Here is a 24,886-nt window from a genome sequence, read left to right on the forward strand (position 1 = left end):
ACATTAGTTCCTTCAGGAGACCAAGGGCCAGTTGGGTTATAGAGCTCAATTCATCCTCAGCGCATGCACAGTCGCCTTCATCACGGCTGACTGGTCCCTCAGGGAGGCTCCGGAAGGCTGCTGTGACGCTACCCTCAATCCCCAGATATTCCGTTCTGACAGATGCTTCTGAGTGATTTGTCGATGCCTAGCTTCACAGTACTTGTACAGTACTTCAACCAGTGTTGTTGTCATCTCACAAAACCAGAAAAGCCTCACTGCTAAACATCACACCCAAAATCAGAAATATCAGAGGTTCTCCTTCTCAAAGCATCTATAAATCCAGGCTTAAAAACTACATACAGGTTTACAAACGCCTTGAAATTAGACATCTGAATGCTCCTTTTCGCTCATCAGTTGGCTTTACATAAATGTTCTATTTTGGAATTTCCTGTTTAAATTACTTGGATGCCTTTTCTTGATGTTTTTGTTATGTTTCTGAGGTATTATTGCTATAAATTCATTTCTGTCGTATTACTGTACCCTACACATCTTTTAAAGTGCTTTGAAAAGCTGCTTTAGAAGTCATGAAAAAGGTTTATATGATGATAATAATAATAGTAATAATAATAAGAAGAAGAATAACAATAATAATAATAATGCCTATAGAGTGTCTGCAGAGGTGGATACTGGTAAACTCATTATTACGGTGTTACCCCGTCAGCTGTAGTTTTGGTCCCAAGCCTTGCGTAGTGGGTTCTGGTGCTGGGAGGTCTCACAGACCTACAGCACCGACAAGCAGGCCGGCAGGGTCACACACAGGGGAAGGGAGCACCTGCAAAGCCCCGGTTGTTGTTTCCAGAGCCAGATTGTAAGGATAACAATGTCACCGGAGCAGCTCGCTGGTTTCTCTGGACACTGTAAACTGGCGAAGACTAGAGTCTCTCTGGCGCTCTCTCTCTCTCGCTCTCTCACAGACACACACACACACACACACACACACACAAATACACACACACACAGGCACATGAAAAAGGTAACAAGTCAGAGGACGAAGGAGAGCAGTGGTGCAGCTGTCAGCTTTCGCCACCTTGTGGTGAGGACCTGCTGCAGCAAAGAGTCAGTTATTTATAAGAATATTTACTAAACATGCAATTCAGGGCATTGCCTTCAAAAGGGCAAATCTGGTCAGAAATGAACTTTATTTTACGTGTACAATCCTATGATTACTAAAAACAAAAGCAAAATTAACAAGGGGATATAATTAAATAAATGCAATATGTTACAGAACGCTGGTGCAATAAAGAACTCAAGGAAAAAAGAACTAAGAGAGAGAGATTCTGGCAGCAAACCTCCTGAATCTCTGACATACAACATGTCCACCATCCCTTTAGTCACAGTGTACAAAAGCTCATTTACACATGGACATGCTTTGCTTTTTAATCCGAGTCCCATGGTCACATTTTTTTTTTCCCCCCTGGTCTTGGTTTCAGTCTTGACTTTAGACAATTAGATCAGACTTGAGGTTGGTCTTAACCCCAGAAAATTAGTCTGGTTTTGGCTTGAGATGTGACCTCATGAAATCCATTTGCTATGCAACACAGACATAAACATCACATGCTAGATGACGTTATGATTTCTATAAGGGTTTTCTTTTCAAGAAATGTTGATCTTGACCTTGGCCTTCGAATCTTTTGCTTGTCCTGCTTTTGGCATAACTCCCATTCAGTTTTATCTACCTCTTTCAGACCACAAGCAAGCAAAAAAAAAAAAGTAATCGTTTAAAGGTGTATCATTTTTCACCAAACATTTGATACAGCAGGAGACTCAAAACAAATGTGAAGGCGTTCCTTGCAAAGAGGTGTTCCTGGATGCCCCGAATGACTGGCACTCATGTGAGTTCAAAGTCAGAGTAACAAGAAGCTGGAAAGCAGCAGTACATCTAAAGTGGACCCTCACCAGAATGAAGCAATTACCGCCATGTACAATAAAAAAAAAAAAATAAATACCATAATATTATACCCAAAAAATTACAAATTTTCATCATTAAAAATAAAAGTAATAATGATGTATCAATTTTTTGGAAGGCTATAGAAAGGACTAAATTGAGTCAAATTACGTATTCATTAATTATAAGGCACATTTGGGATATACAGTAGGAATGTAGCAGTTATAGGTTGTTTGAGAAATGCAAGATTACCGGATTAAGCAATAGATGAATTGAAGGTCACATCTGAGAACAGATGTGACTATTTTGCAGAAAGGGAAACACACAGGATTACTAGGGTCGAGGCCGCACAGAGGGACAGATTAAATATTTTCGTGTTAGCGATGACAAAACATTTATTGAGGTATGTCACAACAGACCGATCCCTCGTGTAACTGATGTTGAGACTGTGGAGACATCCCTCCCACCCACCTCTGGAAGGGCGATAGTGATAGCAGATCTCACAGAGGAGACCCTCAGCGTGTTTTTACAGTGCAGCGAGAGGAAAAAAAATTAAAACTCATTCCGAACGCATTTCATAAAGACTAGGCATTCAGTTACTCGGCTCATATGCAGGCCGTTTTCTGTTTCCTTGAGATTTTTGGATAACTTACAGCGCTGCTTAAAAATCCGAGCGCAACTGGACAGAAGAGTGAAAGCAGAGCGACACGCAAGCGCCCTGCATCTCTGGGAAGGGCTGCAAAGGAGCTGAGAAGACCTGCTCTATGATTAGTTTCCTGATTAAAATTAACTGAACTCCCCATAGAAGCAAAGTATTTAGCAGCAAGTGGAATTATGCTCCTCGCTTGTGCCTTATACTGACGTCGTACTATATTTGTAAACCTTTTCGTGTTTTATATCCATCATTATGAAAGAAGTTGGAAGAATAATTCACCCCGTGGTAACAAGCCCTGTTTTACTACCTATCAGGCGAGGAGATTTATATCGCAAAACCCAAATGACCTGCAGGCAGAGTAACAGCAGTCACTATCAGACACTGCCTTACAAAAGACCCCAGATAGATGTTATACATGTGGGTCCCAGCTTCATGTTTCCCGAATTTCGGATGGTTCTCTTAGAGAGGTGTCAATTAAATGGTTAGGGAGTTAAAGTAAAACTGCTTCAGCATTTATAGCTTATTCAGACAATAAGTTACTTTCCAGTAAGGCACTGATAAATGGTGTAATGACGTTCAAAAAAGTACAGATACTGAGAATAATAATATCAAAGCCGATAGTTCTTGCAGTTTCTTTGTGGATTTGTCCATATCAGGTCTTTTTCAGCAAAAAGAATGCCGTAATGATTGCTCTAGTAATTACCGTGCCATTTTTTTCCGCCTGCTTGGAGGGCCGAGGCAAACTATTAGTTTTAATTTTTAGCCTCCGTGCCAGGGCTTTGATCCAAGCGAGAAAAAGAGAAAGAAAGGAGGGCAAAAAAAACAGCCCACCCAACTAACGTGCACAGCTGTGATTCGTCCGCTCCCTCTCTGGACTGATGTATATAAATACCAAAGCCCTGCTGTAACCCGGCCAGAAAGGGTTATCGCCTGGCCCCACGTCCTCAAATATGCCGCTACTGCTCTCCCAATCAAACCCACCAAGATCGGACGGAAAGCATTAAGATAAGAGTGGACCATCTTTTATGGTCGTCCCCCCCCCATCTGCTTCTTCCCAGGACTGCTGCGATGTTGACCTTTGGATGAACGGTGAATAAAACCCAAAATGGTCTTAGAACAGTGCAATGGCAAACCATTACTTTATTTTTTTAAACAATGGACAACCTTGACTAGCATAAGAAACTAGTATCATGATTATAGATACAGTATATAGTTATGAAAAGATACATAAAACCAATTAACCAAAATCAATACCACTTCAAACTCATATTTACCATAATTTTTTAGCAGCATATTACTACGGGTATGGCATGTAGATCACGGCCAACTGCTTTTAATACTTAAAATAATGATTCATAAAATTATTTGTAACGCTTACACGATTGGTCCTTTTCACACAGGCTCCTCACAACTGTTTCACTTAAATATTCTTTACGTTTTTCATTGCATGTGTCACTCCATCACTGCATAAACCTGCATTCCATACACTGGCTGTGTACTGAGCTTGGAATTAGAGCCTGGATGAGAAGCAGGCCGATGGGGCGCGGGACTGCAGGAGGTTTCTGCTCGCTGTCCAATGCGGTTGCTTCTCCTGCTTCACATTTGGCTTCCTTCTGCATGACAAAGCCATGCAGAGTAAAGGAGGCATTAGAAAAACCACAACACAGCTCCCCAGGCTGGTATTTCGCTACGGGAATCCTTCATTTGGTTTATCAAACTTTCTAAAGCTCGAAGCTGAAAGTACAACATTAAAATGAGTAAAGTAACAATATCTGTGTGTTAGAAAGCTTTTTGCTTTCTCGTACAGGTAGCGGAGCTGCCGCCCCGTGCGCAGGTGTAACTCTAGGACGTGTGGCAGATAGGGGACGGCCGCCTAGATCTCCTAAAGCTGCTGCGCAATTTGTAACAGGACAGGAACACAAGGAAAGAATGATAATCCTATGTGAAAAGGGGTTTGATGCCGAAGAAATACAAGCGCCAAGATCAGATTCTGAAGAGGCTTAGCGAGCCAAACTGGCACGCCGCTAGAATGTGGCCTTATAATGTGTCTTTGATAGAGAAAGTCTCGGGTGGAAATGACAGGCCACACTGACACTTGGCGCTTTTAAAGCCAGTCAGCAGGCCGCAGCACTCAGACGACTGACAACTACGAAGAGCAGAGGACTGGAACACAGAAAAAACATAAATGCATCTGTGAATTGAGATGCCACAGAGTCCTGTGCAGAATAAAGTCAGTCAGTCAGTCATTTTCAGAACCGCTTGCCCCATACGGGGTCGCGGGGAACCGGAGCCTACCCGGCAACACAGGGCGTAAGGCCGGAGGGGGAGGGGACACACCCGGGACGGGACGCCAGTCCGTCGCAAGGCACCCCAAGCTGGACTCGAACCCCAGACCTACCGAAGAGCAGGACCCGGCCCAACCCACTGCGCCACCGCGCCCCCCGCAGAATTAAGTCAAGAATGAAAATATCTTTGACCTGTATCTTTTTGTTTGCGGAAGCCTACAAATCACAACCCATCCGCTATCGATTTCCGAGCCAGGCTAGCGCAGGTGCAGCCTTACGGCCGAAGGGGCCCCCCGGCCGTCAGGGTGAGATTTATTACGGGCTGCCTGAGAAGGACAGCGGAGGTGTTCTGCCAGGTTTACCATCTGCACCCCAGATTCCTGCCATTTCCAGCACCTCAGTGACGGGGACTGCAGGCAATGGAGAACTTGTCAAGTCAGCTTACGTATGGGAATAGACAGCGTCACGGGCCAAGCCCTGCCGCCACGTGATGTCTGCGTTTATGCAGACAGATTTCGGGCATTACCGTTCCCTGCTGGGGCAAAGTTTGCTGTCAGACGCTGGGATTTTCCCTTTGAACCGAAAACAAAAACATATCCTTTTCTCGAGTGCCGTTTGTCACTTCATTTCTGGGACGCGGCTGGACGGGCCTGTTGGGTAAACCGGCACAGACCCGCACCTTGGCCGTGCCCTGACTTCGGCATTTTTTGAACGCGTCTTTAACCCCGTCACAAAATGGAAAAGCGGCAAATGTAGCAATATTTCAAATGAGCTCACACGGAACAAACTTCTGAGATATCCCAGAAAAAACACAGGATCGCCCATATGTAAAATGGACACAAATGTTACGCTTATGTCAACACGCACGCATCCTTGCACAGTAATTACCGCGTCTATAGCGGGAGGTAGAAGTTCAGCTGCTTAGGCTCTTTTTATCATAACATGTCCACCGTGGGACTTTCAACAATTACTTTAAAATGGTTTCTTTTCATTACTGAACTCTAATGGAATGCAACATAAATTGCAGTTTAATTGTACAGAGATTAAAAAGCTTTCTGCAGGCTAACAAAGGTTGTGTTTTCCATGGGATTTCCTACTGCTCTTCATTACTCTGCAGTTTGACACCACTTGTTACTCTGTGGATGAGAAATGCTCACCTTCTAAACCAAATTTTAGCTAATATCCCTTTTACACGGTGGAGAGGGTCTGGTCGGGAGCACCGAGTCCCCCCTAATGAATAGCTAGCTATAGCGTAAAGGTAGTGGAAAAAAAATACTACACCCTGTTCGATACATCGTAATAAGCATGCTTGTAAAAAACCATCGGTAAAGACACAATGTTTTTCTAACAGCAAATATGAAAATACATTTCATCTATCACAACCAAACGAGTACCAGCACCTCTTGTCCATATTAATCTCTAAGATGACATAAAAATTTTATAATGAAGTCTACCAAGTATTTTTTTTTTTGTCAAACCTCTACTCACTCTTCTGTAGGTACTGTGCATTTATTGTTTTCCAGCATATACAACTAATAGAGAGTTATGTTGCAAGATCTAAATTAGACCCACTTGCAATATGACACATTTATACCCCTGAGCATGTGCTCAAAACACGGCCCACTGACACCCAGGCACCCATAATTCGACTTTCTGACTACCTGTCAAGGGCAAAAAAAGCTGCAATTTACTGCCGATTGTACTACTGCAGAGAATCGGTTGTTCTCCTCCAAACAGACCTTATCCTCCAGCAATAGGTTCGACACCAGTGCCCTATAGCCAGGTCCCAGTTTGGTGGGCCGTCCAGACTGGCTCTGCTTTTCAAGCCAAAGCTATTAGCAGGAACAGGATGAGTTACAGTCTGCCAGAGAGGTGGGCTGAGGTCCGTCTGGGACTTCTTACCACTGAGGATCCTGGACTAAATGGACCTTTAAGAGGACAAAGGAGTCACAGAGCACTTTTCACATAAAGGCCAAACGACCAAGACATGCCTGTCCTCACATGTTGCACTACAGCACACAGATTATGACCATATTCCCGAACCCACAAAAATGCAACACCAGAAAAGCACAACCATCAGGACAAAGTTCATTAGCATACAATGTTTCAAGAATTGTTTGGAACGCTGACAGTATGACTATTCAATTGGTAATTCAGAAATTAAAATTAAGATATTGTTCAGTAACTGTCAGAATGCAAGGAACGTAATTACCATCTCCGGCACAGTATGTCATGTTACAGCTATAGGACAGAATTATTTTTTAAAGTACATTGTACAGGTCACATACAGTTAAGTGCACGTTTATAAGCTATATAATTTTATGTATCCATTCATCCATTATCATTAACCGCCTGTCCAATGCAGGGACATTGTGGTCCCAAGTCTATCCCAGAACCGCAGGAAATGAGGCAGGGTACACATTAGGCATGGCACCAGTCCATCACAGGGCAATCACACACACTCTTTCACTCACACATACATGGATGGGAGAATTCAGAGTCACTAAGCATCACTGAAATACATCTTTGGATTGTGGGAGGAAACATGAGCACCCGGAGGAAACCAATATGAACAGATGGAGAAAACGCCTTAAAACACTTATTTAATAAATTCATTCACATTCAGCTATATGTGTTAAAAGAACAGGAATCATCTCTCACACACACACACACACACACACACACACACACACACACATACATACATACATACATACAGGGCAGCAGGCAGCAAGTTATTCTTACAAAGTCCACTGTACCTTTAAACCAGGTATTCGGCCTGATCCGCTACAGTGGAAACGTCCAGCTAAACAAATGGGTATAATCTGTCAGCCAAGCAAACACAATAATTAAATATATACTTTTTATTACTGTACCTGAACTTGTGAGCACTTGTGCATGAAAGACAGGCATTGTTAACAAGAATACCTGTCTCGACATGCAGACTTGGCTGTTGGTCATGTATTCTAAGCAGCCTTACATAAATAATATAATTGTTAAAACATAAATGTTGTCAGTCATCATAAATTTTCACCTTTCACCCTTGGAAGTATTTTTAAAAAATAAGCACCTCCTGGAAATCCTTTGCGAATGGAAATAAAGGGACACAAATAAAAAGACATATTTGGGCCTTTCACAAAACAGAAAAGTAACATATAAAATATACTACTCTGCACTATTATGGCATTTATATTGTTATTGTTATTACATAAAGTGTTGCCAAAGTCATTATGGGTATTGTAAAAACAGATGATATCCTTCATGCCTGCACTACCACCCTTGACCGCAGCGATGCTTGGCTGCTCATCTCGCTTTGCGTCTTGGCACATTAGTCAAGCTGCCATTATTCTGCCAGCTTGGGTGTTTATCTGCAATTAAATGTGTGGGGAAGCATTTGAATAGGAATATTATTATCATAAGACCAAAGTTATTGCTGTAGCACAATTTCAAAAAGAAATGGATCATTACATTATTTGCCTAAATGTTCCAGTACAGCGATTGCATTTTACTGCTTGGCGGAGTCCGCGCCTGCGTTTCTCCAAGAGAGGAGCGTGCGGTCGCTGAAAAATCTGGGAGCTATTTCTTCAGCAGGGAAAAGTATTGCGCGCTGAGGCAGAAAAAGGTGATTACATCACTCCGCTTAACAGGGTTTTTGAAACCAGCTGGCTTTACCCCCTCGCTTGGAAAACAAATGGACGCTGCTGAGAACCACCCCTTTGCTGAGCGCCGACAACACAGACTTACCTGACCACCGATTACAAGACACCACGGACGCACTCTTCATAAAACATCTCCTGCTCTCATCTTTGTGTATGTTTACAAAGCAAGTTATATGTGTGTTGGGGCCAAGAAGAGCAGCTTGTTTCACATGATATGCCAGAGTCACGTCCCCAGAAAAAACAGGAGTAAACATTACCCTGCTGAGCGCCCATATCTTGCATCCCCTCCCTATCAGGTCAGCTCGCTGTCAGGTCTTACACTTGTTTGTGTGGGAGGGCCAATGTTTTACAACCGTATCTTAGGCCTCCTACTGTAAGTCACAGCTCTGACATGCCTGACACAAGCAAGAAGCCTAATGTCTTCACCTGAATGTAGGTCCTTCCTTCTTTGTACATTTTAAAACACAGTGAGTCAAGACTGCTGTCAGAGGCTACCCCTCCACCGGGGGGGTGTCCCTCTCTTCAGGCTGAATTTTGAGTGACTATACAGAGGAGATGGACTTTGTGGGACATCACCGTTATCTTGTGGCTGCTTTTCTTTGGGGCAAAAAACTTAACTGTCCAGATTTCGAGGTACAAACTCTCTATAACAAAGGATTATAAACACACGGGGGAAAGCAGTGTAGAAAATGATGTACAGTGCAGCAATTAAGCACCTTTTCTGCTGTACATGAGGTAAGACAAACTTGTTCTATCACTATTTATGTCTTCTGCTGGAAGTATGTGGAGTAGCAGCTGCCTTGCAATCAAGGGCCTGGGTTCAAGTCCTTGCTCCTGTTGCAGTATCCTTGATCGAGGTTCTTACCCTTCAGTGACACTAAGGTGCCCACTAAAATAATGTAAATGGAAGGATATAGAACATAACTTATTTGGTACCACAGTCAGTTCACCTTATCCTTTGGCCTTGCCACAGTAAATACTCGCAGACTAAAGCACTGACATTGTTCTGTATGTCATGTACATTAATGTCAACTCCAGGAGCATGTTACTTTCATTCTGGAAGAAAGGCCTGTCGATTCTAGAACTATGAACAAACGATAAAGGGCTTATGCGAGTTACACAAGCTCCAGAGGAGAAGAAGCCCTCCAGGGACGTCCGCAGCATACAAGAGGATGATGGAAGGGCATCCCAACGTGTTCTTTCTGCAAGGGATTAATCAAACTTGGAGCTTTCATTTAAACAAACCACTGATTAACAAATGAAGTACAGCTACAAGTAATTAAGGGCTCAAGGAAACTCCCTGTGTAATCCCCAGTGACAGGATGACATTAACCGGTAACTAAATACCTCAAAGCACTTCGATTTGATCTGAGCTTCTCCGTGACTCACGTGGGTTTGCTCTCGCAATAAAACATATTTCTAGATCTCCGTGAATTTGTTTTTTTCTGAAGTAAAAAAATCTATCAAATATGTACAAAATAATTTCTCATCCGATAAAAAAACAAAAGGCTATAACTACCTGGTGTGACAGTCACGACTTATGGATACCTTTCTGTATGACTTTTTAGCTATTCTTTAAAAAAAAAAAAAAAAAGACATTTTCTGAACAGCCAGAGAAATCAGAGGAAACAAATATTATGATAACACACACACACACACACACATTTTCAGAACCGCTCGTCCCATATGGGGTCACGGGGATCCGGAGCCAACCCAGTAACACAGGGCGTAAGGGACACACCTAGGATGGGACGCCAGTCCATCGCAAGGCACCCCAAGCGGGACTCGAACCCCAGACCCACCGGAGAGCAGGACTGCGGTCCAACCCACTGTGCCACTGCACCCCCCTCTATTATAATAACATTCAGGGATAATTTTTTTACCCACATTTCAACCAGTCAAATCTGATTATTAAATACAAATACATCATATTGACTGCTGACAATTTATTTGCGGATCCTGAGAAGAGCTGAATCAGTGCCACGTTTGCTGCTGTTGCTGATCTTCTTGTCAGTTGTTTCGTTTTATATCTGCGTTTTACCCTCAGACTCTCCATTTTTTGTGGATACGGCATCTTAATATAAACACAAACCCTAACATTCTTCAGAAGATTCTTTAAGGTATCACAAATTATTCTTTCTCTCAGCGTCCCCTCAATGAAACAATCAGGTCTTTCACTTCCCAGAACGTGCAGGTAAACGCAAAACATGCGTCTGCCGCGAACTCGCTGAGGGCCGTAAAGAGCGGATGGCTCTCGCGGTTCACTCGCGTGCGATTACACCTTTTTCCTTCAGATCTAAAGATACGAACCAGATGTCACGCCGCTGCTGCGCACTGCAATCACTCACTCTTACGGACTCTATTATTTCCAACAAGTGGAAGTCCTGACGGCTCCTTCACCGCCCCCCCCCCCCGTGCCCTTGGCCGAACCAGAAAGATCACAGGCTGTGGAAGCTCTTCAGACACACACAGCCACAGTCACACACACGTGCTGCTGGAATGTCATGGGCACGGGGGGGCTTGCGGTAGTGACGGCCCATGCGGAGAGCTGTTATTTTCCAGCGTGGGCTGACGGTTCCATCTGGAACACCGTCTGCAGGCAGGTGGGCCTTCCCGAGCGGAGCATCTGTTCACAGCATGGATCGGTGGATCGGAGAGGTCGGCAAGCTCGAGAGCGACGACAGAGGAGCGCAGGAGGCCCTCGCGATCAGGGAAGAGCCTCGCGACCACATTTGACACCCGTTACGCACAGCCCCTTTCAACGGTGCTGAGGGCACGAGCCCAGGCTCAGGGAAACGTCCCCTCATTTGCACACCATCACACGATTCGAACCTGTCCCAATCAGACAGCTGTTTAACTGCTAGGCCACAAAACATCCAGTAGCCTGAGCCCGGTTTGGATTTAAAGTGAATCAGCGCTTCATTCTTTCAAAGAAGCCAACGCCATTTTTTTTCTCTCCTCGAAAACAACATTCAAAGCCCCGAGTACGATCTCCGGGTGACTAATTTGTAAAACATGCTAAGGAGACGGAAGCACATCGCTTGGCTGGGGGTATGCTCTCAGATTAGCTGTTCTCTTTACTCAACCGTCTAATGTAACCGCATCATTATTTATAATTTATGTAAAAAGCCTTCATTACCAGTTTTCTGGACGCATCTTAGCTCTTACTCATCACTTCAAATGCGGAATAAAACAAAGACAGCTGGCAATTAAAGAGCTGTACTCCTAGCGACTCCTCGCATTGCGGGATTCTTTCTGGCCTACTTCAGTATGGATGCCACACTGTATATCATTCTCCTGCCTTATCTTTTCGGTGGAAATATGCTTGTAATATTTTCAAAGGGTTGCTTCTTTCTTCTCTTCCCCCCCAAGAGCAATTAGGAATGCTGCTCCCATCCACTTTGATTATTTCTGTGATTACTATAGCAAAAAGAGCATCGTTTCACCATTTGCTCCCGTGACACTGACAGCTGCTGGACTCAGTAGAGCTGTACTAATGCTGTCCACATGCTGCCATCGTGATTATTCATTTCAGTTCAGCTGAAGACTCATCTCCTTAAAGCCATTGGCATAAAACAGAGAAGCAGTCACACAGATGTAAACACAAGAGTGCATTTTGCATCAGCGAACCTTCAGATGCATTTTTTACTTGGGAGACACTGCTATTGCTTAAAGTTTTCTAAAAACTGTTCTGCATCTATTTTACAGCCCACATGTAAAGTGTGAGTACACCAGGGCAACCTGGGCAACATTTGGGACAAACTGGGAAGACATTAGAGCTGGTTTCCTTATCAAACTTGGTAAACAAATGCCTTGTGGTTAAAAAAAAAAAAAAAAAGTTTCCTAAGTGTACTCACACTTTTGACAGGTACCTTATTGAAGTGCCTTAATGTGTGCCTTTCTGAGAGTGCGAATTACACCTCCGGCATCAGCAGCTGTAGCACTCCTATCAGGTTTGGAAAAGACGGTATTTGTTCCTGGGAACAATGAATATCTCGGCTCAGAGCTTAGAAGCAACTTGCTGGTCTTTGCTCCATCCCAGACCCCGACACCAGGAGAGACTGTAATTTATAGGTTTCACGTGCGCATGGGAAACAGGAAGTTTGGAAAACCAATCAGGCCTCGAGGTCCTTCCAACACTCGGCACAATATTTACTCTGTGATTAATGACTTGGAACACCTGTAAAATACTCCTGAAAGAAAAATTCCTGTGAATTAGAATGTATCTTAACTTCGTATCAATGTAAAGGCCCTTAAACATGCTTCCCGGTTTATTTTATGCATGTTAGTTGTGTCAAGCAAATATGCACAGTGCTTACAAAGTTTTATATTTCTGTAATTAAACTGGCCAAAAACAGTGCTTTGAGCTCAGCATCATTCACTCGGTCATTGTAAAGATTTGCTAAGCACTCGAATCTCTGAGACATACAGCCCACAAGGGAACTTCTGCTTTCAATGCTTTGACATGCTATTGTCATTTTATGTTGAATTCTGTAACTTTCATAATGCTGTTAAGTCTCTCAGGGAATTGTCTCAGATGTTGCTGTCTATTTTATAAATCTAAAATAGGCCACAGTCATAGACTGCATCTTTAATTATGTGCACCACTACTTTAAAAAGAAAAATTCAAAACCAAATAATTAATGTCATCATTACCCAAAGCGCAATGTGTCTATTAGCCATAGTGCAAAACAGCATATCACATTTCCACAATATAAACCAGGAAGGAAGCTCATACAGCTAGCAAATAACTACCTTAAAAAAAGGTAAGATCCGGCAAGAGACATCACGAAACAATAGTCCTCTTAATGTTAATTAAAAGGAAGGATGTTTTGGGGTAATAAGTGACAGAACAGCTCTTACTCCGCTGACCCAGGCCTCTTGACCTTCGTGTGTGGTTCACAGGATGTACTAGAAAGAGAAGTGAAAATTCACCCACCAGGTTACAAATCAGCGTTAGCTTTGAACTTTGCCTTCTCTTTTTCACTGCCTTTCGTAACACAGTACTGTGTGTTTTTAGCCGTAATCCCGGATATCCCCTCCGAAGGAGATACCGTGCACCTCTGCGTTTCTAACTGAACCCAGCGAAGCAGAAGATGGGTGGCATGGTCAGAGGTCACACAATGAAGTGCGACTCGCGAAAAGGCTGCTTTCGCGCTCTTCGGAAATGTGGAATGAGGAGGGGAGCCCTCAGTTGGGAGTTGTGTGTATTCCCATGCTCAGAGGGCCGATCTATATACGGTACTGAGAAAAGAGAGAGTGAGAGAGAGAGAAACAGACAGCGAGGAATATATATTTGTAACACACCCAGGGGGGAGCCAGACAGGAAACTCCCTCAAGCCCCATTCGGAGGCCACTCAATTTCATACTCCACGGAACATCTCTCGCTGCTTAATGGGAATAGGTGTTGACAGCGCAGCTCGGCCAGGAAGCTTGCCGCTAGCAGGCGGCACGCAGCGTCCTTTGTGGAGGGAGTTCGCAGGAGCTGCCACAGGAAGTGGCAGCTTTCTGGCCTAATCGTTTACAATCAATACAGTGACCGCACGTCTAAAATTTACAGCATCTGCTTCGCCGCTGCTACTGCATAACGTGAAATGGTCCGGGAGGGACTTTTGAAAAACAAACATTTTTAAATCAAAGCGTTGTGGAAAATGGGAGTGGGGTCTGAAAATTCATTTTCTCCATGTCTCTTGAAGTTTAATTGGAGAGAATTGCAGGGCTTGGACCAGCGTGGGCGACACCTGATTAGCAGAATGTCACATGGTAAGCATTAATTCCTACTAACATCACTTCACAGTTGCGAACTCACAGCAGGAGCAATTACGATGAGGGGAAGAGTTGCAGAAAGCGCCGTGAAAGGTTGTTTTCCATGCAAACAGCAAGGAGCTGATGGCATCCTGCTTTAAATGGCATGACAAATTAGGAGGAAGATTTATCGGAAAACTCAGCGGGGGGGACCGGAAAAAGAGACAACAATTACCCGGTTTGGAGCGGTAAAAATAAATGGACAACAGGACTCCTTCAAGCAAGTTTACTAATGCTGAAAATACTTGGAAGAGATGAAAACGACCACTGGTAGTGAACCTGTATGAACCTGTATGGTGTAATTAACCTTTCATGGAGTGTAATTAATTATATCAGGTGTCAGTGATCTCTGCAGTCCCCAGCCTGTCCCACCAGTGCTAATGAGTTTGTTTTGTTCCCTTCACACCTGAAAAATGAGTGACAGGTAGACATCGGATGCTCAGCTATATAATCATCAATGCTTCATTTCAATATTCAATACTTGATGTGTGCCTCATTTCTGAAACAGACATTTTAATGTCAAATTAGGTGTCCCTTCTTGTGTAAGCACTTTTTATGAATCACCCTCTGCATATTGGCAGAACTACGAAGATTCGTGAATCACGAAAAGAGTAACTGATGACGGTGCTCTCAAGGGCACACAGACATCGTCGATGTGCGTGCGTGCGCTCGTGTGCGGATAACAAGCGAGTGCAGGTGGCTCCACTTCACGCTTCCCGTGGATTCCCTGGCTGGTGGTCATATCCACAGCGGTGCTGCGCTTCCTGTAAGGGCCAGCAGCTCCTGTCACAGTGTGACACACCAGGGCACATATAAATGAGGACAAATGAACTCAGGAAAAACCAAAAAGAAGGAGAGAGAGCAAGCAGGGAGGAAAAACGCCCACATAAATTGCATTTGTTTTGGCCGCACAGAGCAGCGTCTTGGCCAGCTACAGCTTGGTTTTGTGTGTTTCGGTGTACTGCTATTGGGCTTTTAAGGGGGGGCTTTACAGTGACAGGTCAATAGGGCAGAGGCTTCACCTTACAGTGCAAACAGCTAAGGACATGGGGACACTCAGCCCTTGGTTTGATTATCCAGCTGTAAAGGACAGGACAGTGGGAGATTGGCTCCACAAGACCATACGGCTGGAGTATGGTTCACAGCTCAAAACACAAGAGCTGAACTCTACCACAGCCCTCCCCCTCCGACCCAGCCAGCAGAGACCAACCTTTTTCTGAAGGACATTAATTTTCCTCTCCTTGACCTCCAGCATGTCCTTCATGTCCCGGATCTCCCCTGCAAGTGTCCCTTTCTCTTCCGTAAGGTCTTGGAGCTGTTTGGTTTTCTTGTTGAGAAACGACTCCTTCTCCTCGAGCCGCAACCTCAGAGCATCAACCTGAAAGGCAGGAAACACAACAAAGATCTAACACTCGTCACGTGTCTTCAGTACGAAGGTCCATTGCAGGGCCATATCGGGCAGCCTCATTGAAGTCAGACGGCGGTACATTTTTCACGGTGGAGATTTGCGTTTACCTCCTCGCACATATTACCACAAGAGCCAATACACTGAACCCTCGGCCTGAAGAATAAGCGATGACAGTGACTTGTGAAAAACTTCCCCGCATGTAGTGAGGCTTCCTGTCAGAGCCAGATTACAGACTTCACTTGCAGACTTTGCTAATTAACACCTATGCAGGTCTCCATGCTGAATAATGAGAGTTGTCAACTGCACTGCTGCTGCTCGCAACTTTAAAAGCAAGCTGTGGGCCAGACACAACCAGCAAAACAAATGACTTTGAAACCCCAAAAGAAGGCCTGGCACAAATAGGGGATTTGCTCAGACACGGTCCGGCTTGCCTTACATAAGTGATTATTTCATCATTAATCTTTATGTGGGAGCCACGCAACAGCTTTTATTTTTTTCCCAATTTAAATGTCCAGTTATGACACCATTAAAAGGCATGTGTGGAATCGTGTGGGAAACCTACAAGTGTACTTCTGCATATCGCTGCATGTTTGAGTTTTATTCATAAAACTACAATTACTAGTTCTACTACACTTACTTCTTTAAACAAGCAGTTACACCAGAACCCTAGAAAAATGTCAAAAGAGGATAACAGAGGTTAAGTGTTTCAGGACACTACAGATCTTGTTTCATATTCTGGAAAGCTGGCCATGTGTTGTTTTCTTTGTTAAGCCGGTCGCATTAATATAAATCTTAAATGTCGCCCTAGGCGGAGAGAAGTTCAACTAAAAAGGATTCAATAAAAACAATACAGACAAAGCCACTAGTCCAGCATACAGAAATGAAAAATGCAATATAAATAATACAACAAAATTAATAAACATTAAATCAAAGCTCAGAAAAAGTTTATGTACCAAATCTTCTTGCAAGGTGTGAGAAACAGATGACTTTAGGGAAAAAAAGCTGAAACTGTAATATACATTTGAGGTCCATTAAAAATGGGAGGAACTCTCCAGAAGCAAGATGGAAAAGCCATTATCCCGTATTAGCCTGTTAGCCACGGCTAACCGCCGCACCCACGTCTCAGTGTCTGGCAGCAGAGAGGGCAGTGCCACTTGTAATTCCCTTTTCCTGGCCGCGACCACAACATGACCTAGAAATGACACGTTCGGCGACTCACAGGAAATCGCCAGTCTCAGGGCGACGTGCGAGCTAACATTCGATCCTGTGCAGGACCTCGAGTTATTAGCTGCTTATTAATGCTGGAAATAGACCTGCATGCACACCTTCGCCCCTTGTCTGCATCGCCACAGCGAGATGTGCAGAGCCCTGTGTGTCGGAGGCACGGCGGGCCGCGCTGCCCAGAGGGGGGACTGTCGCTGAGCTCTGAAGAATTGGAGCAACTGCAGTGGAACAAAGTCAGTCCATCCCCATCGTCCCTAACGAACCTGTGCAGAACTGCGCCGTCCTCAAATGAGGCAGTGGAAAAAGCTGGAGGCTCGCCTTGCGTCCGGAGCCCAGTTTGAGAGTGCGGGAAGACAGCAGGCCGCCCACGAGGCCGTCGGGTCCTAGATCCGTTGCAGGGTGGGTGTGGGTGTGGGTGTGGGGGGGGGGGGCATGCTGTAAGACCGAGGGGTGCTGACAGAGGGGGCGTGGCCTGCCCCGTTGCACCGAAACAGGGTCGTGTAGAGACTGTTTGCCGGTGCTGAAAAGGTTCCAGAACTTTCCTCCGTGCCTGTCAGGCTCGGAGTCTCACAGGTCTATAATCATGCTGATGGATTTTCAGTCTTCACTACCAGTTGAGACAATTCATAAATTTTTGGTCTCTCAGTTTGAGGCATGAAATGGCATTCAAAGATTAACGACACTTCTGCTTTTAAAGTCACTTGCATAAATGCAATAAATAACTGCATTCAGAAGCATTTTATGAAACTGGCTTAGTAAAAGCGTTTCACTGCTTTCATAAAAATTTTCAAGTCAATTAATTAGGGAAGAATCACTGGTCCCAGAATATCCATTGTTTGTACTTTCCATAAATATGCCTACTTGCTGAATAATGAACCTTGAAATAATGTCCACATGTTGGCCGTATTAGCCTGTGTCACATTCTAAATTAATGTGATTATTATGCTTTAAAGAGCATCAAATAGACTCCGATAACTGTTTCCAATTAATGTTTTTCCAACACCTTTTTCCTTCTAACACCAGAACACGTTTTCCTTCCAGAAGCCCAGCTGCACCGGGGTCTGCTGTGGGAGCAGAAATACAAGAGTTCCCTCCAACGCAAGGCGAGTTGTTTTTGGTCTGAATCCCATATTTTCAACGCTGGGATGGCTTAAGACAAAAGGCAGAACAGTATGCAGAAGGTCTCCCCGGCACCGCAGGACCCGTTCAGTGTGATCTATTGGACACCGGGCTGCAGCGTTCTTTTTTTGTAATTAAAGCGGACCATCGGCTCTTTGCAGCAGCTCGGAGGGAGAGCCGTACACTGCGGTCCAATTCGTTTCAGACAGTCAAACACTGCATCCAGGCACGGTGGAGTACAGCAGTATTAAAAACATTACCTTCCCTTATTTAAAAAAAATACAAAAGCCATGTCTTTCCAGCTTTTCAGTCAACGCCACATAATTTTAAAAAGGCCTTGATATATTTTCAAGATTTTGTGGTCGCAAAACTATTAATTCTTGGCAAAGTCACCCAGCATGTTTCATCCCCCCATACTTCTTATAACAGCCAAATCTCATTCTGGACTCCCATTCAAGAAGCAAAGCAGAGGTTCAGCAAAAGCAGGAGAATATGTTCCTTCCTCTGCTGCTGTCCAGCTTAATAATGAAGTTTCTGGCAGCAAGTCATCACCCTTATAAAAGACGGAACAGTCTGGCCCTGGCAATAAACACATCTCTCACTATGAAGAAGACAAAATAAACATCTTGTATTCAAAGTGAGATGGACTTGTAAAGCTGACACTGTATGAATTCTTAGGCCTTACCAGTACATACGTTTTTGCATCGTTCCCTATGCATGCAAGGGTTCTGGACATCTGTGTTGAGCTCTACAGTGTTGTACACACAAGGTAGTTCAATGTAGGTCTAAATGAAGATGAAGGGTTTGCAGTTGGTCAATTATGAGGTCCAGTGGCAGTTAGTGAATAAGTTATGACCTGTCTGTATGTTGCAATTATTACATGATGGAAACAGTATACTCATGTGGGACAAAACAGCTGATATGACCTTAAACGCATCAATATACTGTGTACTATACTGCACATCTTACCCTGTGTATTATTGTACTATATAATGTAGACTTCTTTTTGAAGTTTTAGAACTAAGAGTGTCTATCTTAGTCTTTAATATTTACCAATGTTTCTTATTCTACTGAGCTCAGAAAAGTTTAAACAACAAAACAGGTTAGACTATGCATGCCAGAAGAGCTTAAGAGCAGCCGTCAGTCTTGACAGTTGTTCTCCTATCCATCGTTACTTCAATAACCATGTGATCAATGGCTGGCAACGTGAAGAAATACTTCTCAGACATATTTACGGACCTCTTTATTTTTCCTTCACCACTGTCACCATGCCATTTTCAGGCACCCCCCCAAACAAATGTATTTAATATTGTTAATTTTTAAAATTAATTTTAGTTTGTTTACTAGATGTCCTACTCAAAAATCTGAAGACTGATTCCTCAATGTATCACCAGACTTGAACTCAGAAAACTGTTCATAACCAGCTTAGCATCCAAAAATACGTCAAATGCCAAAGATACTTTGACTCCTAAGCCGAAATCAATAAAAGATTAATAATACAGGCATGCCTAAATTAATTGACAGTTCAAGTAATGTAAAAACCTTATTTGGCTACAATAAATAAAAAATGCTTTGAAATAATTTTATGGCAGTAGTGTACTAACTTTGGGTAATGTAAATAAATTGAAAATCACTGAAAATGAAAATATTGTCGTCACAAACTTCTATTCAGTCCCAGATGACTGATTCATCCTCTAACCATGTTCAATACTCCTTATCTTATTTTTGCTTACCAACATTCAGGAACATTAGACATGATCCGTAAACACATTCAAAGTAGACTGCATTGAGAAAAGCCCACATTGTAATTCTTCTAGTATGCTTTCTTGATCACCTATATACAGAAACTAAGACAAAGAGAAATTTTATAAAACAGGCAAGTGAATAAAATCCAGTACAGATGTTCATATCTGCAAAAATTCATGACTTAACCATTCATAAAAGGAGAAGCCAGTGTGTTAGGACACATTGTACTCTTCTACCTTGAGCACCTACAAAGATAGAGTACAATTAGATTTACTTGAGTACAACCCCATATGCATTCCTAGGATTTGAACCTGCGACTTCAATCATATTGCAGAGCTACAAATCACAATGGTGAAACACAATTACGTATATAGCCTTTTGAACCAAGACAGAACCATGTTAAAAATAAGGTCTCATACTCAGTCGGGCTTTCTCAGTCAAAAATACTCATTCAAGCATCATTCAATGTCAAAAATGAGGTTATAATTCAGTTTTAGTTCAGAGGAAAAAGCCAATTAAAGATTATACAATTTGGTTAGAGGCTCTGAGTCAGTGATAAGGCAGACAGTATCCAGCACACGGACACAGAAACAACGCTATGGCAACTCTCTCCAATCCATAACAACTCATCACGGAGCCTGTATGATGACAGGGGTGGGCTCTATGACCTCTGTAAAATTTCGAGGTAGAGTAGTGCATTGGTATTCATAATCTTAAATATTTATAGCTTTTACTTTCAGGCAAAAACAAAACAGAATAGATCCACAAACTCAAAAAGCTAGTATCACATGGAAATATTACGTTTTCATTTTTCTATTTGCACCACAATAACTTCAATAAGTACTGTGTATGTTATAGGCAGTACAACAGGGGAAAGAAAAATAGCTACTTAATCCTCTACAGAAGTATTTTTAAAATTGTACTTTTTATTTTAGATTGCAACAAAACTATTCTCAGTTTAGTCATAACTCTGCTTTTTGTGGAATGTAAACTGGTTTGTAACTTATGTAAACCTAAAACCTTGTTGCAGCCCTGTCCTTTTTATAAAATTTTCTTTTCTAAGCATTAACATGCATTCCCTTCATTGGCAGCATTAGCCTATGACTTGACAGCACTAATATCCAATAAGTACATTGCATTAAAAACATGATACAAGAAGCATCCCTTTCTATCCCCAGTACATTACACTACTGCTGCCTGCTGATACAGTATTTACACCAGGAAATGGGATTTCATCAAAATTCTTATGAATTATCTTATGAGTAATCTCATGTGCAGGTTTCCCTAAGGAAGCAGCTGACTTCTGACACACGAGCTGTCACATAGTCCAGCACACCGCACCCAGCCCCTTGCAGACAGCTGGACGTCATCACACAACCCCAGACCCCATGCGTGAATATGCGACGCTCTCCAGCCAGGCGATTAGTATCCGTGACTCAAAGGTGCTTTGAAAAGTAATGAAAGGTTTTTTTCTTTCGCTATTTGTTTGTTTTGATCATTCATTTGTTCTCAGTGCCATGGGTACGTAGAGGATGCGTGAAGATGTGCCGAAGCTGTAAAGAGGGCTCTCCTCCAAGCCACAGGGCCCTGTCATTAACGTTCTCAACCAGCTTTGATTTCAGCGCTCTCATAGACAGATCTGCGCACCAGAGCCAGCACAGATCCGGCCCCTGGGGGTCTCTCCACACCTTTTAATTATTACCCATCCTGACATAGTGAAAAGCATAGCTGATTCCAAGGGCGGAATCCTCAAATGAGGGCTTGTTCAACAGGTGCTTGCAAAATCTGCAAGTGACACATCCCAAGGTGGTAAACTAACGTCACTCTGTAGTGCAGGATCTCTTCTTGGTGCGGTAACTTTGCATCATAATACAGAATTTCTTCTTTCTGTGGTCTTCTTTGCTCTGTAATGCAGTACTTTCAGTCTATGGTACATTACATTCATTTTGTAACACGGTAGCTTCACCAAGGTGCACTAACTACTTGACCAATCTCAATTAATGGTGGCCAGTAGTTATACATCCCCAGAAAATGTGTTGGTAAGGATGTAAATTCGGTGTTGTTTGGAAAAGCCTGAAAGCACTACTTCAGCATTGCTTACAGTGTGGTTGATGCCACATGTCCAGTTCAGCAAAGCACAAAGTCTTCAGAGTTGTAGAAAACCTAAAGCAATTTACAGACAATATAAAATTTCAATTATTTTCATCTGTAGTGTTCTCTTGGCCAAACAGTTCCATTCCCACAACTGCATGCGGTGTGCTACGAAACTGTCCATATCCTTCGCAAACATTTGACTTCCACCAATATGTCACACAGAGATAAGACTGCTTGTTCTGCAGAAAAGCAGAGCGAATCCAATGTCAATCTCTGTAAATGTCAATCGCATTTTTAAAGCCTGTCCTTGAAAAAATTAGACAGCAGGCAGAAAAGGATAATGTCTATAATAGTTACAAAAAGCAGGCCTTACAGCTGTCAACTCACAAATCAAATAAGAAAATATGCAGTGCATTTTTTTTAAACCACATGGAACTTCACTTGAACTTTTCACTGAAAAATAATTCCTATTATTTTTGCCTAAATTTTACCTATACACTACTATATATCAAATTACTTTATTAGAAGGCTTTTAATGGTTAACCTTGGGATACAGTAATATATACCTCTGGAATCTATCAGCTGTAAACACAGGAAGTATTGTCATACCTTCAGCTTTTATCCCCATTAAAGACAGTTGCCACAGACATGATGTCATGCATAGCGTCTCAGTGGACATCAATGGGGAAAAAAATGACAGCAGCAGAGATTCAGAGCCGCTGAACATTCTGGAGACCACACTTTAGTCAAGTCACCAAAACCCGAGCATCAAACAGCCCCGCAAACCATCAAACCCCAGACCCAGTAATGACAGACTTTATGGCAGGATGCAGCTTGCAGTTCCAGTTCACGGGACTTGCGTACCTACCGCAGGGTCCGGCCCTACCCGGCCCTACCCGGCCCTACCCGGCCCTGCCCGGCCCTGCCCAACCATGAGATCATTGCACCAGGTCACACAAGTGTGAGGCTGTGAGGAGCAAGACTGCATCACCCAGCTCAGGTGCAATCGTCTAAGAATGCTGCGCTCGTCCAGGCGCTAAATTGGCGCTCTGTTTGCAAAATGTGACTGTTCGAGCACTTCCCCAGCTGGGCCCAGCTGTTTGCCCGGGGGCACCGCCGAATGCAGTGCCTCCTGTGAATCACAAGCAAGCCGAAACATAGAGAGATCTTCTGCCTTTTCTCAGCATCCCTTGACTCAGCAGGTTGTCATCTGCAAGCTGCAAGATGATCTTCCCATAGGTAAAAGATCCTGTGTTATAAAAAGCAACAAAATATAATTCATATAGATGAAAACTGTAAACATTGTTCAATTAAAGGATTTAACCTTTAAAAATGGAAAACAGGAGTAATTCAAGGTACAAGTGCAGGCTGCTACCTGGGACTAAAAGCTGACAATTTTCGTCTTAAGCCTGAACCACTATGCTGCCCTCAACCCTAATTTACTCATTTACATCCATAAAACTCTGTTAAATGTGTCACATGGTCAGTGGATATAATCAAGTTATTGTCGTTGGAACCTAAAAAAAAAAAAAAAAACTGTTAAATATGTCTCATTCAGCAACAGGGCTTCCATTCAGGAGTGGAATTCCCTCAACACATAAAGATTAAATCAGAGCTAGTCCTAATCACACATTACAATGTGATTCCTTCTTATATTTATCATCATTATCCTCAGAAGCACAAAAAAACACAATGGCTCCTTTTCATTGTTGGGGTTTGGTTAGAGTAAGGATTGATTATTTCTTCAGTCCTTTGAAATATTCTGTGCTGATTGCCACATCCTGTCTGAGGGTTTAGAGTTCCTCATTAAAGAAATTAAACGTTTCCTGGCCCGGGTATTCATTAGCACTTCTGCTCCCAGCAAGAACAGCGACAAGACAAAAAGAGCCTCTACTGGGAGTAACCATCACAGTGAATTGGACAGCAAGAGGCCTTTGCACACATTTTCAAAGAATGGGAAGCACTTCATGCGGTTCGGGCATTACAGCAGGTGTCCGAAGAGCTGGTATGCCAGGGCGCCGCTATCACAAAGGCCACTACCAAAACCTTAATGTACTTACTGTACAGCACATGCTGTTTGGCAGATGGATTATCAATGTAAGACTCCACTAGGAAACAAAACTCACCTCCAAAACGAAAAGCTATACACACCTACGAACATAACTAAATATGCTCTCAACAAGAGAGAGTCGATTAAATGTACGAGGAGTTCCAATGCACATATGACAAAAAAATTCACTTATGGAAGCAAACATGAAAAGTTGATGATTTGCTTGTGTTTTACAGGTAGACACTGAATTACTTATTAACAGACTAGTTGTGAATGAAGCTGACTGTCACACTAATAAGTGAATAGCAAGCTCAGAGTTTTATCACTGTACTCTTCAAATGCCTTATGCAGAAAAATACAGTAAAAGTTACTTCAAGTATGATAGATTGAGCTATTGCATAATATATTTTGGATTTTATCCATATTCACTTAGAATTATTTCCACTATTTTCAAAAACATATTCAAGAACAATCCCTTTTAAAACTATGATTTTCGGCACCGTTTAAGACCGCCGACTCATGGCTTAATTACTTGATGTTAAATAACTTGTAGTTCGCATGACTGATGATTGACTGATCAGGAAAACTGCAGCATATGGTATTTGTTGGTTTGTGTGACAATAAAGAACAACCATTTCCAAACTCTTATCCTTCTTGAAAATAAATAAATCATATATCATAAAACAGATTGTGCTAAATATTAATTTTATATGAGCAAACATAAAATGATCCCAATCAGTCATCAGACATGCAAATTTAAACTTAATTAATCCCAGAAATCATGTTTAGTAGTCACGTAAAACAAGTGGGATCTCTAATGACACTCTACATAATGTTACCTAATTTACCCTTGAATTTACACTGGTGCGTTTTGCAGATGCCTTTCTCCAAAGAGAGTAAACAGGAGTGCATTC

At 42.8% G+C, this 24,886-nt stretch overlaps 1 protein-coding gene across 19 annotated transcripts in view; it reads right to left on the reverse strand.

Annotated features, from left to right (window-relative positions):
* Positions 1-24,886, reverse strand: part of LOC108925612 (ERC protein 2) — a 238,838-nt gene that overhangs the window by 149,919 nt on the left and 64,033 nt on the right. For all 19 annotated transcript variants that reach the window (XM_029249231.1, XM_018737690.2, XM_018737689.2 and 16 more), the window contains one exon: positions 15,542-15,709. In XM_029249231.1, the coding sequence (XP_029105064.1) occupies positions 15,542-15,709 (168 nt within the window). The remainder of the gene's footprint in view (positions 1-15,541; positions 15,710-24,886) is intronic.

Source organism: Scleropages formosus, chromosome 2, assembly GCF_900964775.1.
Source record: "Scleropages formosus chromosome 2, fSclFor1.1, whole genome shotgun sequence".
Taxonomy (NCBI): Eukaryota; Metazoa; Chordata; class Actinopteri; order Osteoglossiformes; family Osteoglossidae; genus Scleropages; species Scleropages formosus.